The sequence below is a fragment of the Pteropus alecto genome, unplaced genomic scaffold, assembly GCF_000325575.1.
Source record: "Pteropus alecto unplaced genomic scaffold, ASM32557v1 scaffold97, whole genome shotgun sequence".
NCBI classification, from domain to species: Eukaryota; Metazoa; Chordata; class Mammalia; order Chiroptera; family Pteropodidae; genus Pteropus; species Pteropus alecto.
Genome location: NW_006439713.1, coordinates 347711 through 364989, shown reverse-complemented (window position 1 = coordinate 364989; position 17279 = coordinate 347711). Strand labels below are relative to the sequence as shown.

At 50.8% G+C, this 17279-nt stretch overlaps 1 protein-coding gene across 3 annotated transcripts; it reads right to left on the bottom strand.

The window, feature by feature from the left end:
* Nucleotides 1–5252: 5252 nt before the first annotated feature.
* U2AF1 (U2 small nuclear RNA auxiliary factor 1) lies at nt 5253–15646 on the bottom strand. Of its 3 annotated transcripts, XM_025050193.1 has the most exons (8): nt 14218–15626; nt 11385–11451; nt 10495–10561; nt 7242–7291; nt 7027–7125; nt 6490–6623; nt 6302–6394; nt 5253–5536 (listed from the first exon to the last, which is right to left on the bottom strand). In XM_025050193.1, the coding sequence occupies exons 4-8, from the start codon at nt 7269–7271 to the stop codon at nt 5389–5391; spliced, it is 504 nt and encodes a 167-aa protein (XP_024905961.1). In that variant the 5' UTR covers nt 7272–7291; nt 10495–10561; nt 11385–11451; nt 14218–15626; the 3' UTR covers nt 5253–5388. The 3 variants fall into 3 exon arrangements, with proteins under 3 accessions (XP_024905961.1, XP_006916781.1, XP_006916780.1); XM_006916719.3 differs by lacking the exon at nt 10495–10561 and having other exon boundaries at nt 14218–15646; XM_006916718.3 differs by lacking the exon at nt 11385–11451 and having other exon boundaries at nt 14218–15624.
* Between the last annotated feature and the right edge of the window lie 1633 nt (nt 15647–17279).

Here is a 17279-nt window from a genome sequence, read left to right as displayed (position 1 = left end):
AACCCCGCACCCCTCTCCCTTAGCCTGCCTTCGGTGGGAACCCTGCTAGGTGGGCTTAGTGAGAATCTACACAGCTGGGGGACACCCCACTCTGCTCCCCGCTTTGTCGTATGCCGAGTCGAGCCCTCTGTCTCCCCTGTTCCAATGCGCCGTCTGAAAGTCTTCCTGCTCGTTTTCCCACGTGCCAGGCGGGAGGACAGCTCTCCCCCGGCCTTCTCCAGAGGGCACTCATCCCTCATGGGACCTGCTCCCTCCCAGAGGCCCCACCACCCAGTGCCACCGCACGGGGGGCAGGATTTCAACATACAAATGCTTCTGTGTGGGGGTGGGGTGGGGCGGGGATATACACAAATATTTAGTCCACAGCAGGCACGAGCCCGAAGTGACCAAAGTGACCGGTGAGAAGACGATTGTGCCTGCACAGGTGACCGCGGTGGCGGGGGTGAGGTGGGGGCGGGGAGTGACCACGTGCAGGCCCAGGAGAGGGGCTTCGGGAGACACCAGCCCGCCCACACCTGGGCCTCTGACTGCCGGCGAGCATCCAGGCCCGGGAGGGCTGATGTCCACTGTGGAGGAGTTTGCTGCCACTGCACGAGTCCCTAAGGGCCGGTGGAAGGGTCTGCAGCTCAGGCATTGGCACGCGATTGAGACAGCCAAGGGGGACACACCTGGGAGGTGGGGGACGGGCGGGACCTGCGGCTGGGTCTTCCAGGCACAGATCGGGGGGAGGCAACGATTCATCCACAGAAAACAAGGCAACAGCTGGGAAGGTCAGCGGCGCCCGTCCCCACCCCAGTTCCCGTCTCAGAGGCCGCCGCTGGCGATGTCATTTTTTATTCTTAGGGTGTTTTATCTCCACAACGTAGACAGTATCCTGCGCCTCTTTCCTGAAGGATGAACTTTACGAACACTATTTTACACAAAAATAAAGGCTATTTCCTGTCTCGATAACTTTTTATTTGGAACAGCTTTATCAATACGGTTCGTGCATACAATGCACCATTAAAGTGTATGACTCCGCGGCTTCGGGCACATTGAGAGCTGGGTGGCCATCGACACAGTGAGCTTCACGGCAGACCCCGTGGCCATCACCCCACACCACCCTTCTCCACCCCCAGCCCTGGCAACCGCCTGGCTGCTCGGTCTCCCCGGATTTGTCTACCCAGGACGTTTCGTATGAATGGACTCTCCCCTCGTGTCCCCTTTGTGACTGCCTCTCTCCACTTGGCACGTCATGAGGTTTGTCCATGTCGTCACATGTATCAGTACTTCATTTCTTATTGTGAAGTAAAGGTCACCACCATGCGGGCACACCACATGAGTGAAGGTCACCATGCGGGCACACCACATGAGTGAAGGTCGCCGTGGGGGCACACCACCCCTCATTCATGCGTCCGTCCGCTGGTGGACACGTATGCTGCTCCCGCCTGTGGCCGCTGTGATCACGCTCCTGTGAACGCACACGGGGTGCATGTTTTCGTGTGAATGTTCTCATTTCTCTTGGGCGCAGCCCACGAGTAGAATTGCCGGGTCACACGATGCTTCTATTTTATCATTTTTATTTTTTAATTTTTTAGGCGAGGCAACCCTTGGTTGACCTCCTAGATTGCAAGGACCTTGTCAGCTGACAATCCCTTATTTTTTTAATTTTTTATGCCTACGGCACCAACTCTGCTTGGCTTCCGAGATCAGATGGGATCGGGCTTGTTCAGGGGGGCGTGGCCGCAGACTTGGTGCTTCTGTTGCAATCTTATGAGGACCTGCCAGACCGCGTCCACGGCAGCCGCACCGTTCACGTCTCCTCCGGGGACGCAGGAGAGTCCCGGTTTGCCCACGCGCTCCCCACGCCTGCTGTCACTTGTCGTTTGGATCCTCGCCACCCTCCTGGGTGTGGAGTGGGATCTGATTGCTGTGGTATTGATTTGCATCTCCCTGCTGACAAATGAGTGTTTTTCACGTGCTTGTTGGCCATCTCTGTGTCTTTGGAGTAATGTCGATTCAGGGCCTTACTCTGTCATTAAATTGGGTGTTTGTCTTTTTGTTGTTGAGCTGGAGGAATCCTTTATATATTCTGGACACTAAACCCTGATCAGATACATGATTTGCAAATATTTTCTTCCATGCTGTGGGGTGTCTTCTCACTTTTTTGATAGTGTCTTTGATGCAAAAAGCTTTTGATTTTGATGAATTTCCATCTATCTATCTATCTATCTATCTATCTATCTATCTATCTATCTATCTATCTATCTATCTATCTCCTTTTGTTGCTTGTGCTTTTGGAGTCACATCTAAGAAACCACTGCAGAATCCAAGGTCTTCAGGATTTACCCCGCCTTTCCTTCAGCGAGTTGTATGGTTCCAATTCTCGTATTTAGGTTGTTGACCCATTCTGAGTGCTGTTTTGTATATGGTGCGAGGCAGGAGTCCAGTTCCACGCTTTTGCTTGTAGACGACCAGCTGTCCCAGCCCCATTAGAAGAGACCCTCCTCCTCCATCGACTGCTCTCGGCGCCCTTGTCAATCAACTGACCGTCAGCACAGGGGCTTCTTTCTGGACCCTCAGTTCCACTCTGCTGACCTCCTGGTGACAGTGGCTTCTTTACGCCGACTTTGCCCCCAAGGTTTCGAATCAGAAGTGCGAGCTGGCCAGTGTTGTCTGAGACTGCGGGGCTGTGTGCGGTCCCCCGCAACGCCATGCGAATTTTAGGGTCAGCTTTTCCTTTTCTGCAGAGAGGCTGTTGGAGCTGAGGGGGACTGCACTGAATGGGCGGACGGCCGGGGGACGAGGCCTCCATCCCCGCCGTGAAGCCAGTGGTTCCCCGCTGTTTGGGACTTCGGTTTCTCTCAGCAATGTTTTGATTTTCAGCGTACAGGTCTCGGTTGAACTTATTCCTACTTCATTCTTTTTGATTTGGGGAGTAGGACTCGTCTACTCGTTGAGGTCTCCCCAGGCCGCCTGCTGGTCTCGGCACCTGGTCGCCCACCCGCCTCCCACGGGAGCGTCCGTGTCCCCCGGTAGAGGCCTTGCTCATCTTTGTCCGGAAACACCAGCTGGAACGTCAGGTGCTCACTTCTGACGCGCGCACATACGTCCGCCCCCACCTCCCGAGGATGCCGGCCGGGCCTGGGGCTGCCGGACCTCAGACCAAAGGCAACTCGGTGAGTGGGCGGGCGCTGCTGGGCGCTGCTCGCTGGAGGGCCGCATGTTTAAAATTTCCCATAATAAAAAATTAAAAAGCTTCCATGAAACGGTGGTGAAATCTGATGACAGCAAAAAAAAGTCCCGCTTGGCAAATTAGAAGTTGAGAAGCCACTTACGTTGATTGCCAGGTCTGTTCCTCTGGGACATTTACATGTTCTGGGGACCAGCAGACAAAACGAAGCCAAACACTCCGGGTAGCCACACTCAAGTCCCATGTGACGTTCTGAGGTACCAAGGCTGAGCTCCCGTCCCCAAGCCTCCAGAAGTGCATCTGCGGTACAGACGACTTCTGTCCCTGAACCTAGCCTCCTTCGTCTGAGAAAGCACCTGCCATTTCGTCCCCTTTGGGAAATAGGGCATCCCGAACTGAGAAGTGACGGCGAGACCCGACCAGAGCTTAGACACTGCGGTGGCATGTGCCACTGTCCTTTCTCCAGCATCGCTCACAGGAAGTGAATTTTCAGCAATCAGCAGGGTCCTGGCCACTGCGCTCGCCAGTTAGAAATATTCAGGATGACCTCTAGCTGACCACTGGGGACTCGTGCTCCAGTAAGCTTGTTTGTTATGCCTACTGTGTCAAAACGGCAAGCACAAAAAGCTGCAAAAATGAGATAATTCAACATGACTGTTAAAACAAGAGGATTGATACTATATTTCAGCAGCAACTCGTCACGGGCATTTTGGGTCAAAGCCTCTCAGCTTCCCGTCACTGCAGACAAGCGTCAGGGGCGGAGGGAGCAGGAGGGGAAGGGGCCGCATGCCGACTCCGCTTTGCGAGCTGGCCTTTCCCGCCTCAGTGGCAGTGCGGAAGCACCTTTGATGGATTTCTATTCACGTTTTAAATATATACCTTCAGGGGAAAGGTGACACTAATCAAAAGTGAAGAAACATAAAGCAACATTCTGCCACATTCCCTCCCTCGGATGCAGGGGAAAGGACTCATCATCTCTACAACTTTGACCAAACTCAGGTAGAAAAACAAGTATCGGTACAGACTTTTTTGGAGTGTGGAGAATATGATTCAAAAAGAACTTTCTAGATCACCAACTCAAAACTGGACTAATTTATCCGAAATCATCTGCCCACTCCTGCAAAAAGCAGGTGAAACCTAACTTCACCAGAGACCACACTGGGACAAAGCCACTGCCAGTCACATAAAGCCTTCCATGGGCACCCTGACCATGGGAGGAACACTCCCTTCCACTCACTGACTGGTGTGTGGTGGCGGCAGGTGACACCAGTGACGTTTTCTCCCATGCCAAGAGCGGGATTTAGCTCTGGCTCCCCGAACTCCTCCCAGCACAGCAAGACACGGGCAGACACGAGGGCGCTACGTGGGAAAGCGCCGAGGACCCTCGCCGAGCTTGGAGCTGTCACAATAGAGCACATGGTGCCCAATAAGGACGTGCGCCGCCTCAGGGTCGACTCTTGAGTCCGGCTCCCAGCCGGGGTGAGGCATGCCTGACACCACCGTTCCCTCCCCGGCACTGTGACGGAGACGGCTCGGGGAAGTGACAGCAGACAGGGATGTTCGCAGAGGGCGGATCTACACCGGAGGGCTTGCGAGTCTACCTGAACCGGATGGTCTGAGGACGCAGTGGCAGCCCTGACACGTGCGCTGTGACCGGTGGCTGCACCGAGCTCGTTCCTGAGTAACGTGCACTCGCGTTCTGGGACAGATGGCAGCTCTCACGGAGCGGGGATGCAGCGCCGGCCGCCCCCTTCCTGACAGCCGCCCCATGACAGCGCTGTCCTCCGCTTAGGGCCCGGCCAAGGAAGAGACCCTGGGCTTTCCACACGGGCTCCTCGGCCTCGGGAGAGAGTCTGGATCACTCCCTAGTAAGCAGCTAACAAGAAACAGGTCTGAGTTTTGCCCATGTGAATTTTCCCTCAACTGGTAAGTGCTTCAGTTCAGATCCTAAATGTAGAAACACAGTTTTATTGCTTTTCGAAGACAATGGCGGACACTGACCCTGACCTCGAGGACTGAGGCTGTGCAGGCTGCAAAGGAAGAGCGCCGTGGGCGTTCCACGAGACAGTAACACCAAGAGTACTGTGTCACTACAAATTTTATTCAGAAACCCATCTTTGTTTTTTTTTGTTGTTTTTTAAAAAAAATTCCCATTATGAACTGGTTTGGTCAATCGACTACAACTCTCTAGCAGACGTACGGTAAAAACGGCACGGTCAGAACCGCCCGGACCGCTCCCGGTCTCTTGACCGCCTCCGGTCACGCTCCCGTCCACCGCCGCCGCCACCGCCGCCGCCGCCGCCGCCACGACCACGGTCTCTGGACCGAGAGCGCCGCTCCCGGGACCGGGACCTCGACCGATGCCTGCAAGAAAGGGGAAGAAACAAACCCTGACATCCGAACTGAGCCGTGCAACAGGAGGCCAGCGACTAACGCGTTCGGACACTGCACCTCGTCGAACTGAAGCCAGTAACGGGAAAAGGCTGCCAAGCGGGTGCAGGCCGCAGCTGAGCTGTGCCCGGCCTCGGACGCTCCTGTGTCCGAGATTAAAGGGCACCCCGGAACTGAGAGGAACGGTGTCCTCTGGGCTGACTTCTGGGGGGGGGAGGGCAGGGTCCCCTTCCTCTTACGCTGCTTTCTGTGACACCAGGACAGGCTCGCACACGCCTGCTTTGCCTCGTGGGCTTAACAGGCGAGAAACGAGAACCCTCCAGGGTCAAAACCCCATCTACGCAGGAAGAGCGACTCAGCGTGCCCTCCGACATCGGGGCGCTGAGTGGGACAGCTGTCCGATTTAAACAGCAGGACCAGACACACAGCTGTGCTCCGTTCTGCTGGCGGTCCGCAGGGCCAAAGCCAATAACCCACCCGGCCCGACAGAACCCGGTCCCCTCGTCAGTTACTGAGGTTCGCCCTCTACTTAAGCCAACGTGCACACAGACCTCTTTGAAGAGCGTGTTTTTACACTTCAAAACGTGCACTACGTTCTAAGCGGTGCCTTTTAAAGAATGTAAATGACACTAAGGCCAAGTTTCACTTGGAAAAAAACACAATACTGCGACACAGCATCACAACGGGGACACAGCGACCACTGCTGACGCGTCACGACGGACACGCGGTGACACTCACTTCTTGCGCCGGCGACCGTAGAGCTCCCGCCGGAGCTCCCTGGAGATGGGCTTCAGGTGCATGAAGTTGCAGAAGCCGCCTCGCGTGCACTCCCTGCGGGGACAGTGGGCGCCGTCACCACGCACTGCCGCTCCCGGCACCCCACGCCCGCGCCCTGTGCCCCGCGCCCCGCCGGAGACCCCACCTACCCCATTTCATACTGGCGGCAGCAGGCTTCCCGGAAGTCGGTCACGGGCGAGAGCTCGGCGTGGATGGGCTGCCCGTTGAACCAGCGGTTGTTCAGGTCGATCACGGCCTTCTCCGCGTCCTCCTCACGGCGGAACTGAAACGAGGCGACAGAGCGCTCGCCACCCCTCTGTGCGGTCCCACGGGCCGAGCGCCGGGCTGGGACGCCGCCGCGGAGCAGCTACGGGTCAGGCGACCCTCTGTCTACAACTAGGTTCCTGAACCCGCGGCATCCGAGACCGGGCCAAACGCGTCACCTCGGCTTCCCGACCCGCTTGGTTAAAAGAGCCAACGCAAGGACGTGCGCGGGCGAAGGAAACCGAACACACACGGCAGCTTCGCCCCAGCTCCGACAGCCTCTGCCCGGCAGCCACGAGGACACTGGACGTGGAGGACGACGGTGGACCCCAGCCGCCGCCGTTGCCCACCCTCAACCACCGCCCCGCCCGCCACAGCACCGCACCCCGCCCGCCAGGCCGCCAGGCACAGCCCCCGCGCACCTTCACATACACGTTCCCAACGAGGTGGTCCCCGAGGTTGTCGCAGACGTTCATCTCCTCCACCTCGCCGTACTTCTCCTCCATTTCTGTGAACACCTCCTGCAGGGGCATGACACGAGCCTAACTCACCTCTGGGTACTTTCCCTAGCGGACGAGTTTTAATTCCTCCGACACAAAAGGCGGCGAGGCTGCCCGTCGCCAAGAGCCGCTCTCACCTCGAAAAACTCGTCGTAGTGCTCCTGCATCTCGACGTCGCTCACGGCACCTGCCGACAACAGAAACCTTGCTGGTCAGCGCGGGCGCCCGTGCTCCCATCGCCCTGCCAGTGACACACGCTCGGTTATCTAGAGACCCCCACAGGGCTGCCGTCTAGCGCAGCACCGAGGGGACCGCCACACAGCCCCATCAAGGCCCTGGGTGTGGCGGGGCTTTGCAGCGCCCCCGTCTCAACGCTGGCTAGCAGAATCGCAACACGCTTTAATCAGCACCGAAGGGCCGGGCCGCATTTCCAGCAAGTGTGAGGAAAAAGCTGACTCTCAAAAACCTTTTTAATGAAAACTTTCTTCCTCTCAACATTTCAAATAGAGGCCGAGGACCCACCCTGATCTTTTCCCCTTTATCAGGTTAAAATGAAAGCTGAGTCAGGGCAAGTGATTCAAAGCTTAGGCCCCTGACTAGTTTCTTTCCGTTTAGCAGCCGCACGGAATGCTAGAAAATTCCCCTGCAATTAAAACCCAAATGACCATAAATACTCAAGACGGTCACCAAGGTCAATCAAAGTATTCTGAACGCCCTCTGAATAAAGGGAAAGCTACAACGCTTTGCTGAAGCGAGCATTCTTACGTTGCATTCCCAAACTATTTCCTTCACGTTTCCTCGTCTTAATTCATGTGCCCCAACTGAAATCAGGTCCGCTCTGTTGGCGGATTTTGCAAATTTACACTCTACTCCTATTATCAATCTCTCTGCCAAATTTCCGAGTTCTCTTAACCTAAGTCTGAACAGTCACAAAGCTGGCAGGGCAATAAACTCGTGTCCCAAACAGCGAGGCCAGGGGGCCCAGGAAGGCCCGAGGCCGGGCCAGCTTAGTCCTCAGTCGTTACGTCCGTGGGCCACGTGCACCACGGGCATCCGGGCTGTGGCACAGGCTGCCTCCACACTGCTGCCTCTGCAGTCCCCTAGCTGTCCCAAGCGCGTTCTATCTTTAAGGCTACGAACTTCAATCTTTTGATGGAGAGGGACTTCAATTCACTTTCTGACCCGTGGTAACGGTGGGATGGGCCTTCCCCGAATTTTAGTTGTTTTTGAATTTCTGGGAGTCCAGCTCGCTTTAGAACCCCACATTTACTGAATACGGGCAACAGCTACTCTAGACAGCCGGTCCCACCCGCAAACGCACCGTGAACACACCCTCCCCAGTGGAAACCGGGGGAGCTCGTCAGAGCGGCCCCTGCGAAGGGCAGGTCGGAGCGTTTACTCAATTCCTTCTCCACGTCGGGAGAACTGAGGACAGAGAGAAAACAGCTACGTGCTCAAAGGCCGAGCAGCACTGAGCCTCACGCCTGGTGGTGGCGAGAACACCGGCTGCGTCCCTGCCATTCCTATCGCCACGTGCAACACGAAGTATCATGTTCCGGTAACTTCTGGAAAGCTCGTATTTGAGATGCTTGGTAGTGGGCACATTTTAACTTCAATACTTTGCTTAAAGTATTTGAGTCAAACGAACTGACTTGAAAGGCATAAATTAGTGATTAAAAATCTAATCACTAAAAAATTATTTATGAGTCAATATATTTGAAATAATACAACTTGAAAAAACACCCAGTTCTGTTACAGAAACGTTCTCAAACTGGGTTTTGTTACTTAAGCTTAACCCAAGCATAGAAAGTTTACTTTTTATATATATGAAAGGGTACGTTCAAAAGAACCACCAATTTTAGGAAGTCAATGAACCTCGCTGGTTGAAATGTTACTGGCAGGATCTGTTGCTAAGGAACTAAACTGATTTTCTTAAATTGCAGCGCAGGAACGTCATGTAATCTGTAGGATCTGAACTCCAGAATGGGACTATTTAGCAGAGCTAAGCTCTTTGTAGCATCCGCAGAACCAGAGCACTGTAAACTGCAAATGAAGACACAAAGAACACTAACACGACACCCCTTAGCCCGGAAAGCACCCTCGGTCCCCAGGAAACAAGCAGGGCAGAGAACTGTGAAGTGTGGTTACAGCAGCGCCTACTTTCCATTCAGTTTTGCCCCAGGGCAGCGTTGCTGTGACAATTAGTTAAGTCCACATATAAAGACTTCCCTCCACCCACTCTTCTCCAAAAAAGAACCAAACCAGGTATTTCAAACCAAGGGCTACCAGGTCAATCCTGCTACCGTCAGGTTCGGGCAAAGTTCTCCGCTACTGGGTCAGTGTCGGTGGTGGCCGTTGAGCATCTGGGCAGGAAAAGCTGACAGGAGGGCCCCCCGCCCCGCAGGCACACGCGCCCGGGGGCCTCGCAGCGCGTGGCCCGGACGAGCGGGTGGTGGCTGCCGTGGCCCTTCTGCCTGGTGCAGGTCACCCACAAAGTGAGGGGCTCCGGGCTCAGGGTGCACGGGACTGAGGCCCGTGGCTGCCAGGGTACCTGGCGCTCGCGCCGTCTGCTCATGGGTACGGCTTCAAAACAAACGGGTGAAGGGGAGTGCCCCACCTGGTTCGGAGCCCTTGATGTTAACAAGAGTCCGGGACATCCGTTCCAGTGTACCCACAGGTGACTACGTTGCTTCTACAGCCCAAGATGCTGAAGTTTAAATTTTAGTTTTGTGAACCTTCAACGATGCTAACGTGTATCCCATCCTCTAGCCCTCAGTGAACATGATATTCGAAGCTGAGCGTTTACCGCCTCAGGGAGAAATGGTACTGTCCTCCGAAAGCCCAGTCCACAGCGTCCCCCCCACTGAGCACCAACTCCCGTGGCTGGAGACCTTTCCGTCGTCTTGTCACAGACCGAGTCGGCACGGGGCGGGAGGACTCGGGCCGCACAGCTCGGAGGGGGCGTCAGGGCACCTCTCAGAACGCCGCTGTCGCCGCCAGAGCACGAGCTCCACGGTGGAGAGGAAGGGGAGCCCTGATGCACGGGATCTGAAAGCGATCCCAGAACACCCTGCTGCTCCAGGGAGCGAGCTCTCAGCGCCTGCTCTTCAGAGGGAAGCACGCGCTCCACGGGCAGTGTCCTGTCGGGTGACGGGGCAGGGGGAGGAGCAGCAGCTCCGAGCTCGGTGAAGAGCGCCCTCCGCGGCCGTTTCCTCCTTCAACGGGGGGCAGGAGGTCCACTCTCAAAAGAGGTTCCCACGGGTCAGTGGGACAAAAGCTCTGACGCCTCTAGTGGGAGCGTCCGTGCTACAGCGGCAGACCAGGCGGCGCGGACGCTGAGCTCTGACACGCAAGCCCGGGGGACCAGGGAAGGAACTTGTATGAACTTACAGCGCAAACCGTCAGCAGACTGGGAAGAGTTTTGAGGGTTACGGTAAATGTTCAAGAGGGCAATGGTCTGAAATACAAAACGCAACAACTTTATATTATGGAAAATTAAATGTAAACACTTAACCGGTTTCCTGTGGCGGTCGCTTCAGTCAACTCAGTGCTGAAAAAAGAGGAAGTTATTTCTGTCGAGGCAGAGACGAACTCTTAGCTGATGCTGTCTCGGAGCCCTACACTGCGCTGTACAGAGACCCCATGATATGCCAGCATTGTATTTCCGTTCGCAGAGCGGGACAACTGTCCATCCCAAAGTTCTGAGCCAGTTCAGAGTGCAAATAACTTGGCAGGCTACCACCAATTTTCTTAGATGTCACAGAAAACTTTTAATGGACGACCGAGAAAGTGTCTGTATAAACTGATGACGGAATGACTGTATTAGAGAAATACAATAATTACATATCATGGAATCTCCACTTCCTAGAGGAAAAATTATAATGGTGAAATAAAACCCACACTTATTGGGTTACTTACCTGATTCCTAAATATTCCTAAGATTGTTAATCTTACAGAAAGAACTTAATAAATGCCAGAGGTTCAGTCACTGTAAAGACCAATGATTGGCTGATCAAGTTCAAATGTCGCTTGGACGGACCCCTTCCTGTTAACAAACATCAACCAAGGGAAGGGACCCGGCCAGCAGCCCTCCCTAGGTCAGCCTGCTGAAAACGGCCAAGTATCGAGTTCTTGCTGTACACGCCAAGGACTTCCAGCACCTTGTCCTGTTTGCAACAGCTCTATGTCAGCAGCTCAGAAGCCAACATTATTTGTCTCAATTAAGAGTGGGCTCTTTAACACCATCGTTTTAAAAAAATTTCTCCAACTGTGGGACTTACAGTGTGAGCCGTCAGCCGTCTGTGCACTGTTTTGGGGATTACGATAGATGTTTTGAATCAAGATGGTCTGCGGGGAAAAAAAAATAAAAAGGGGAATTCTACTGGCTGCTGTGCATATATTAGACAATTGCAAAGAGACAACTTGTTTGCAAACGGCTCAGCGCTTGCTTGTTTCCCGCAAGCCAGACACTCGTCTTCTGCAGAGTACACCCAAACCATCATATTATGAAAACAGAGTTTGAGCAGTGACTTAGGTCAAGTCAGCCAGCAACCAAGAGGAAATTATGACTGTTGTTTTGCGTAGTCCCACATTATTAAAGTGTTTTTTTGCAAGAAAAATAGCAGAATGTTACCATTTTCTTATACTTCAAGCCAGCAGACACTAAGATGTTGAAAAAACTCACATTATAGCCATATTCCCCATACGAAATGACTTTTTAAAAACCAAATGCATAACCCGACTGTATGCAGTCCACGAAGCTCTCTGGTCTCGTAGGAAACAGGCACACCCAACGGGTCCCCTAACTGTCACGGACACCTATCGCATTCACACTTTCTTGCTGGGATCTCTGTTTACATAATACAATAGCTTAACGCATTTGCTCTTTTCCGATCCTTCTTTTAAGGGAAAAAAATCCTTTTAGCCCTTGTGCTTTAAACGGGATCAGGCAGACTTGAAACCTTACATTGTACCGTTCTTCTTAAAATCAAGTTGTCTGAAAAAACAAACCATGTTCAAGTTAGTAGGCTAATATATTACAAGAATCTTAACGTCCACATCACTGTAAGAAGCTTAAAAAGAAACCCACACTGAATTACACTAGGTATTTACAAGCTGAACCAATAAAACACACGATTTAGAAAAATAAACGTCTGGTTTCACCACGTGTCCAAAGCAGATGAGTTCAGTGGTCCCACCCCCGCTGCATTTCTAGGGGCGTGGCTGTGTGAATGCCCCATCAGAGGCACCAGAGGACGTCCAGCAGCCAGCTGCACACACGTGGCACGCAGACCCCTGCTTGGGCCGGGCATCCTCCCCGGGCCACTGGGCACCATGGTAAGAGTTAACTGGTCTCGGGCCTCAGGTGTCTCCAAAGCTGACTTATCATCTATCTCCAACTGGAATTACCAGTGTGCGACAACCCTGGTGAATGGCTATCCTGAGCCGAATCAGTCAACAGGAAGATTCATTTTAGGTCTCACTTAGGTACACGGCTGTTTGACGCCAAGACCCTTCACTTAAAGGGGCTGATGCTGTTCCATTAAAATCAGGGGTGGTTAAGATGACATAAACAAGGTGCTCAAGTTAACACGTACGACCAACTCCACCAAATTTTAATGGAATCACTGTCTTATTTTGACCCAAAGTGCTCAAGTTAACTTTCCATTAATATTCTGAGGTAGTCAATGAATCGAAGAAAATAAACCAGGTGTCAAAGGTAGCTTAAGGAAAACTAAGGGGGGCGGGGCAACTTCTCTCTCAGCCCAACACTTGGCAGGTCTAGAAATAACCTCCCCAAACCAAAGAACTCAGTGGACACGTAAGGAGCTTGGTTAGTGCCCAATCCAAGGCCTTTGGATTAGTGGCGAGATTTAGTTAATAAATCGAAGTGCTTACAAAAATTACCGTAAACAGAACATTTAAAGCAAGTTCTCCAATATTCTGAAATCGAGGCATATTCAAAGCTATTGAAAGATTTTCGTTATACTAACCACGTGGTAATCAGGAATAATGGGGAAAAGGAAGCTGTTATCCCCTTCTAAAAACGAATTAAATTATAGGGTTTTTTACGGGATTAAATTAGGAAAAAAAGTCTCTTTCTTACATCAATTGGCTAATTTTCCTAAATATAAGAAAACATAAATGTCCGTTCCGTTAGAAATTTAAAATCTGAGAACAGAAGCGGAGTTGGACAGCCTCCAGTGGCCAGACACAATAGTTCTCCAACGGTCAGAGGTGACACGCTGGGACTTCACGGGCGGTTAGGAGGAGCTCGACAGCCCTGCCTGGGAAGACTGAAGCATAGCCTTTTCTAATTCCAATCACTGCGATAAACATGGGCGTAAATTCTGTTCCTATCAGAGGTGTTTTCTCCCTTTAATCCATCAGTGATCACTTAGAGGGTGCAAACTCTTGCCTTATCTTCAATTCACCAAAAATAAACTCTTGAAAATCCTAATTTTTGATGGAACTGAACTCGGCAGACCTAAGCCCAAGGTAAGGGGCATCTCTCAATCAGCTGAATAGATGGCCTACGAGGGACTGAAGCAAACGCCCATCTTCTGACGCTGTGTTTCACTGTTCACGTTTCTGTGCCATGATGTGACCCGCTGTGTCTCTGAGGGATCTAAGAGAGCGGGCACAGCAGGGCGGGACAACCTGGCGCCCGGCAGCACGGGCCTATGGGCGTTCGCGCCAGCCTCTCCACTGCCTGCAGGTCTCCAGCGGTCAGAGGCTACATGCTGCCCCGCACCCACCCCCGCCCCTTGCGCGCCTGGAAGATGCTAGGCCAGTGCTGGCATGGCTGCCCTCGGACTCAGGTCTACCAGGGTGCAGGGACCGGTCGCAGCTCACAGCACACACTGCAACTTCTCTCTACCAGGTGTCTCTAGTGATGAGAACAGGGCGCCCTCAGTTCCTCCAGTGGGGTGGCTCCCCTGCCTCATCCTCACGGAATGAAAGAGCACTCGCTATGAACACAGATGGAAAATAAAACTAGAGGGAAAAAAACGACCCGCTCGATACGTGGAAATTAACTGTCTCTGTAAAGTACATCGAATTTTGATATTTACGCGAAAATAGAAAAAAAAGAAAAAAAAAGAAAAAACAAACCTGGCTAAAGGTCGGTTTATTGTGCAACCGAGAGCATCTGTCTCCATGACGACATGCTCCGATTTTGAAATAAAATGAACAGTTGACTCTGTAAGGGAAAATAAGAGATTATTTTGCAGGGAAGAGATCAAACAGATGGAAATATGTCATCAACACGACCCATGCTTTCAAACTACTTTTATTTCGCAAAAGCACAGGCCCGTCGTTTTTTATCGGCAGTACTTACCCTCTCCTTCCCGGCAATATTTTAGGGCTACTTGGCTTCAATTTGCCCTCTATAAATATGCTCTTTTAATGAAGGGAACCCAGCTCAACTCCTTATTCAAAGTTCTCTGCTTTACTGTTTTCTTTTCAACGAAATATCAGTCTAAAACTAAACTGAACGTAAAATCTACGTGTTCCTACGTCTTCCACGATGAAATGCTCTCTCTTGAGGGTGACAACACGGTGTAGTGAAAGTCAAGATCCTGACTCTGCCACTAGCTGCCGGGGCTGGACAAGTGACCCCACCTCTCAGGGTCTCAGGAACCCTCTGTTGCACGAGAATGCCAATCTGGCACTGTCCCGAGAACCAGGTACAACGCGCGCGTGCTTTATGCACAGCGCTCATTAAATGCCGTCGTTAACTAAGACAGGAAACAAAGTCCAGCTTCTCTCACCCACAACGCCAGAGTGACAGGAAATTTCTAAACCCAGGTCTGAAGTGCATAATGCTCCTGGTTTCAAGACGCTGAAGACAAGCTATCGAGAACTCAACCTGCTCCTTCTGCCCCTATCACAAAGCCCTCTCCCTCGCACTGTTCCAATACTTGGGACGACCCGCATCGAGTCTTGCGATCCAGCCAGTGTGACAGCAACGGCAGGAGGCCCGGATCCGTGATGAACTGGAATCTACTGGACGCGCCCCAAATTTAGATGTGCAGAGGTGAAAGGTTACTGTATAGATTCGATTTTTTAGGAAGCATCACACATTGAGACAGCCAATAGAGTTAAGATGGAAGAGCCTCAATGATATCTGAAGGACCATGAAGACTGCCTAGCCACTGATTTATTATTACGTAGCAATAAAAGTGGAAAGGTCTGGACCTATCAGGAGGAAAATGGTACTACTATATATATTTGCTGACTTATAAGACTTGCTGTAGATTACCTAACTCGAGTATGTAACATTAATCTTGAGTCACCAGAAAACGAAGAGCTATTTAAAAAAAAATCTCAGAACGGGCAAAACTCCTGCCAAACAATTCCATATAATCCAAACAATCCTTATTCCTATACTTCCAGAGGTGGCTTTCATTTCATGATGCCCAGTTAGTTACTTAGAGCTTAGATATTAATCAAAACTTCTGTAGCAATAAACTTTAGTAATCTGCTGTGTGAATTACCAAAATAAAATGAAAAGATGGAAAAGAAAAGGTATGAATTATTATCACAGAAGATATTAGCAAGTCTAATCTATGCTAGGATTTAGAAATTATTCATAACTTCAAATGAATAATTAGTTGTTTTAAAAACTTTTTTTTTAATTTGTTAACATACAATAATTATTTTTAATTGGTAGAAACCTACATTTTCTTCTAGCTTAAATTAAAAAGAAATCATTTTTTAGTTGATTTTGTTTCCTGGAAACTAAAACCCCACCAAGTCTCTCTGAAATGAGAACATGAATAACTTTAAGGTTAAATAACCAAGTTTCTTGAAGTAAAGTCATGACTTTTACAATACAGCTCAAAGAGGCTGTTACTGGAATAAATGCCTGAAGTTTTGTAGGGCAACAGTGAAGATGCCACTTGATAGAGCTTTTCACAAGAACAAGGAAAAAAAAACTGCACAAGACAGAAGTCATGGCCCAGAATAACGACATTAAGGATGCAAGTTCTCAGCCTTTCCCTCACTCAGAGGAGCCTTTCCCCAGCAGAGCTGGCCCGTTCATTTGAGATCTCATCTAAAGGCAAGTTCTCCATGTTGCTCCTCCGTGAGCCCAGGGTACCAGCATTTACCACATTTTAATGCATTTTACTAGAATCATCCTTTACTTGACATGCACCCCCTCCTTCCTTGAGAAAAAGATCCAAATTTGATCCGTCTTTGAGACCCCAGGGATTGGCTTTGGGCTGACACCCAAGTGACTATGACTGATGATTTTGTTTTGGAATTTTTGCTAGAAAAAAATATACCCCACTCTTCCATCAACACAGGAGATTCTATTATGTGTAAAGAGTAGACATTTTACAAGATAGACTGCATCCTGGAAAACAGAAACAATTTAAACAGTGTTTGAAAAAAGTGGTATCAAAACATTAACAATGTTTTAATACAGAAACAATTTAAACAGTGTTTGAAAAAGTGGTATTAAAACATTACCTATGACAAAAAGGGATTGGATATTAAAAACATATATTTGCATAAACTTTATACGGCCCTGAAGAAACCAAAAATAGTAACTACTTATTTGAACAGTAGATTAAGATTAAGCCAGATGCTTAGTTTTTAGGTTTTCCAAGGGAGAATTATACTACTGTGTCTGGATATATATTCCCCTTAGTCTAAATTTTAGTCAAAGCACTGGGAATGAATATGGGTCAAGGGGGCAAAGTCAGAATTAAAACTTTAACTTTTAACCTAACACTTGATCAGGGAAGGCATGCAATCTTAAAAAAAAAAAAAGAGTCGGAAAAAAAAAAACCTTTGTGCTTGTGCTGGAATTGCACCTTCAAGAATTTTAAAGCAGACGTCTTCTACGGTTAGGTCACTCAGTAGTGTCCATAACGCTTTTTCACATCAAACGTCTTTATGATCGGCTCGATCATCGTTTAAACACGCAAGAGACTTGTTAAGTGGAGAAAACGCCAACGACTAGGACCCTATGGTATCGGGCGACTCGACACGGGCGGGATGAGAGCTAGAGCTCTCCCGACACGTCGTTAGCAGCTCAAAGTTGGAGGGAACTGGTTAACGCTGACAACTTCAGCGCAATTCGGGACGGCTTCCGTGAGCCGCGGGGACCCGGGGGGCCGAAGGACAGGGCCGCGGGCGGGCCGCCGAGGAGCGCCGCGCGGGAA

Excerpts from the sequence above, each read along its gene's own strand:
- U2AF1 (XM_006916719.3), bottom strand. The coding sequence starts at position 7,271 with ATGCAGGAGCACTACGACGAGTTTTTCGAG. Across the intron at positions 6,624-7,026 it reads TTGGGAACGTGTATGTGAAG|TTCCGCCGTGAGGAGGACGC; the intron begins GTGCGCGGGGGC and ends GCCTCGTTTCAG. Across the intron at positions 5,537-6,301 it reads TACGGTCGCCGGCGCAAGAA|GCATCGGTCGAGGTCCCGGT; the intron begins GTGAGTGTCACC and ends CCTTTCTTGCAG.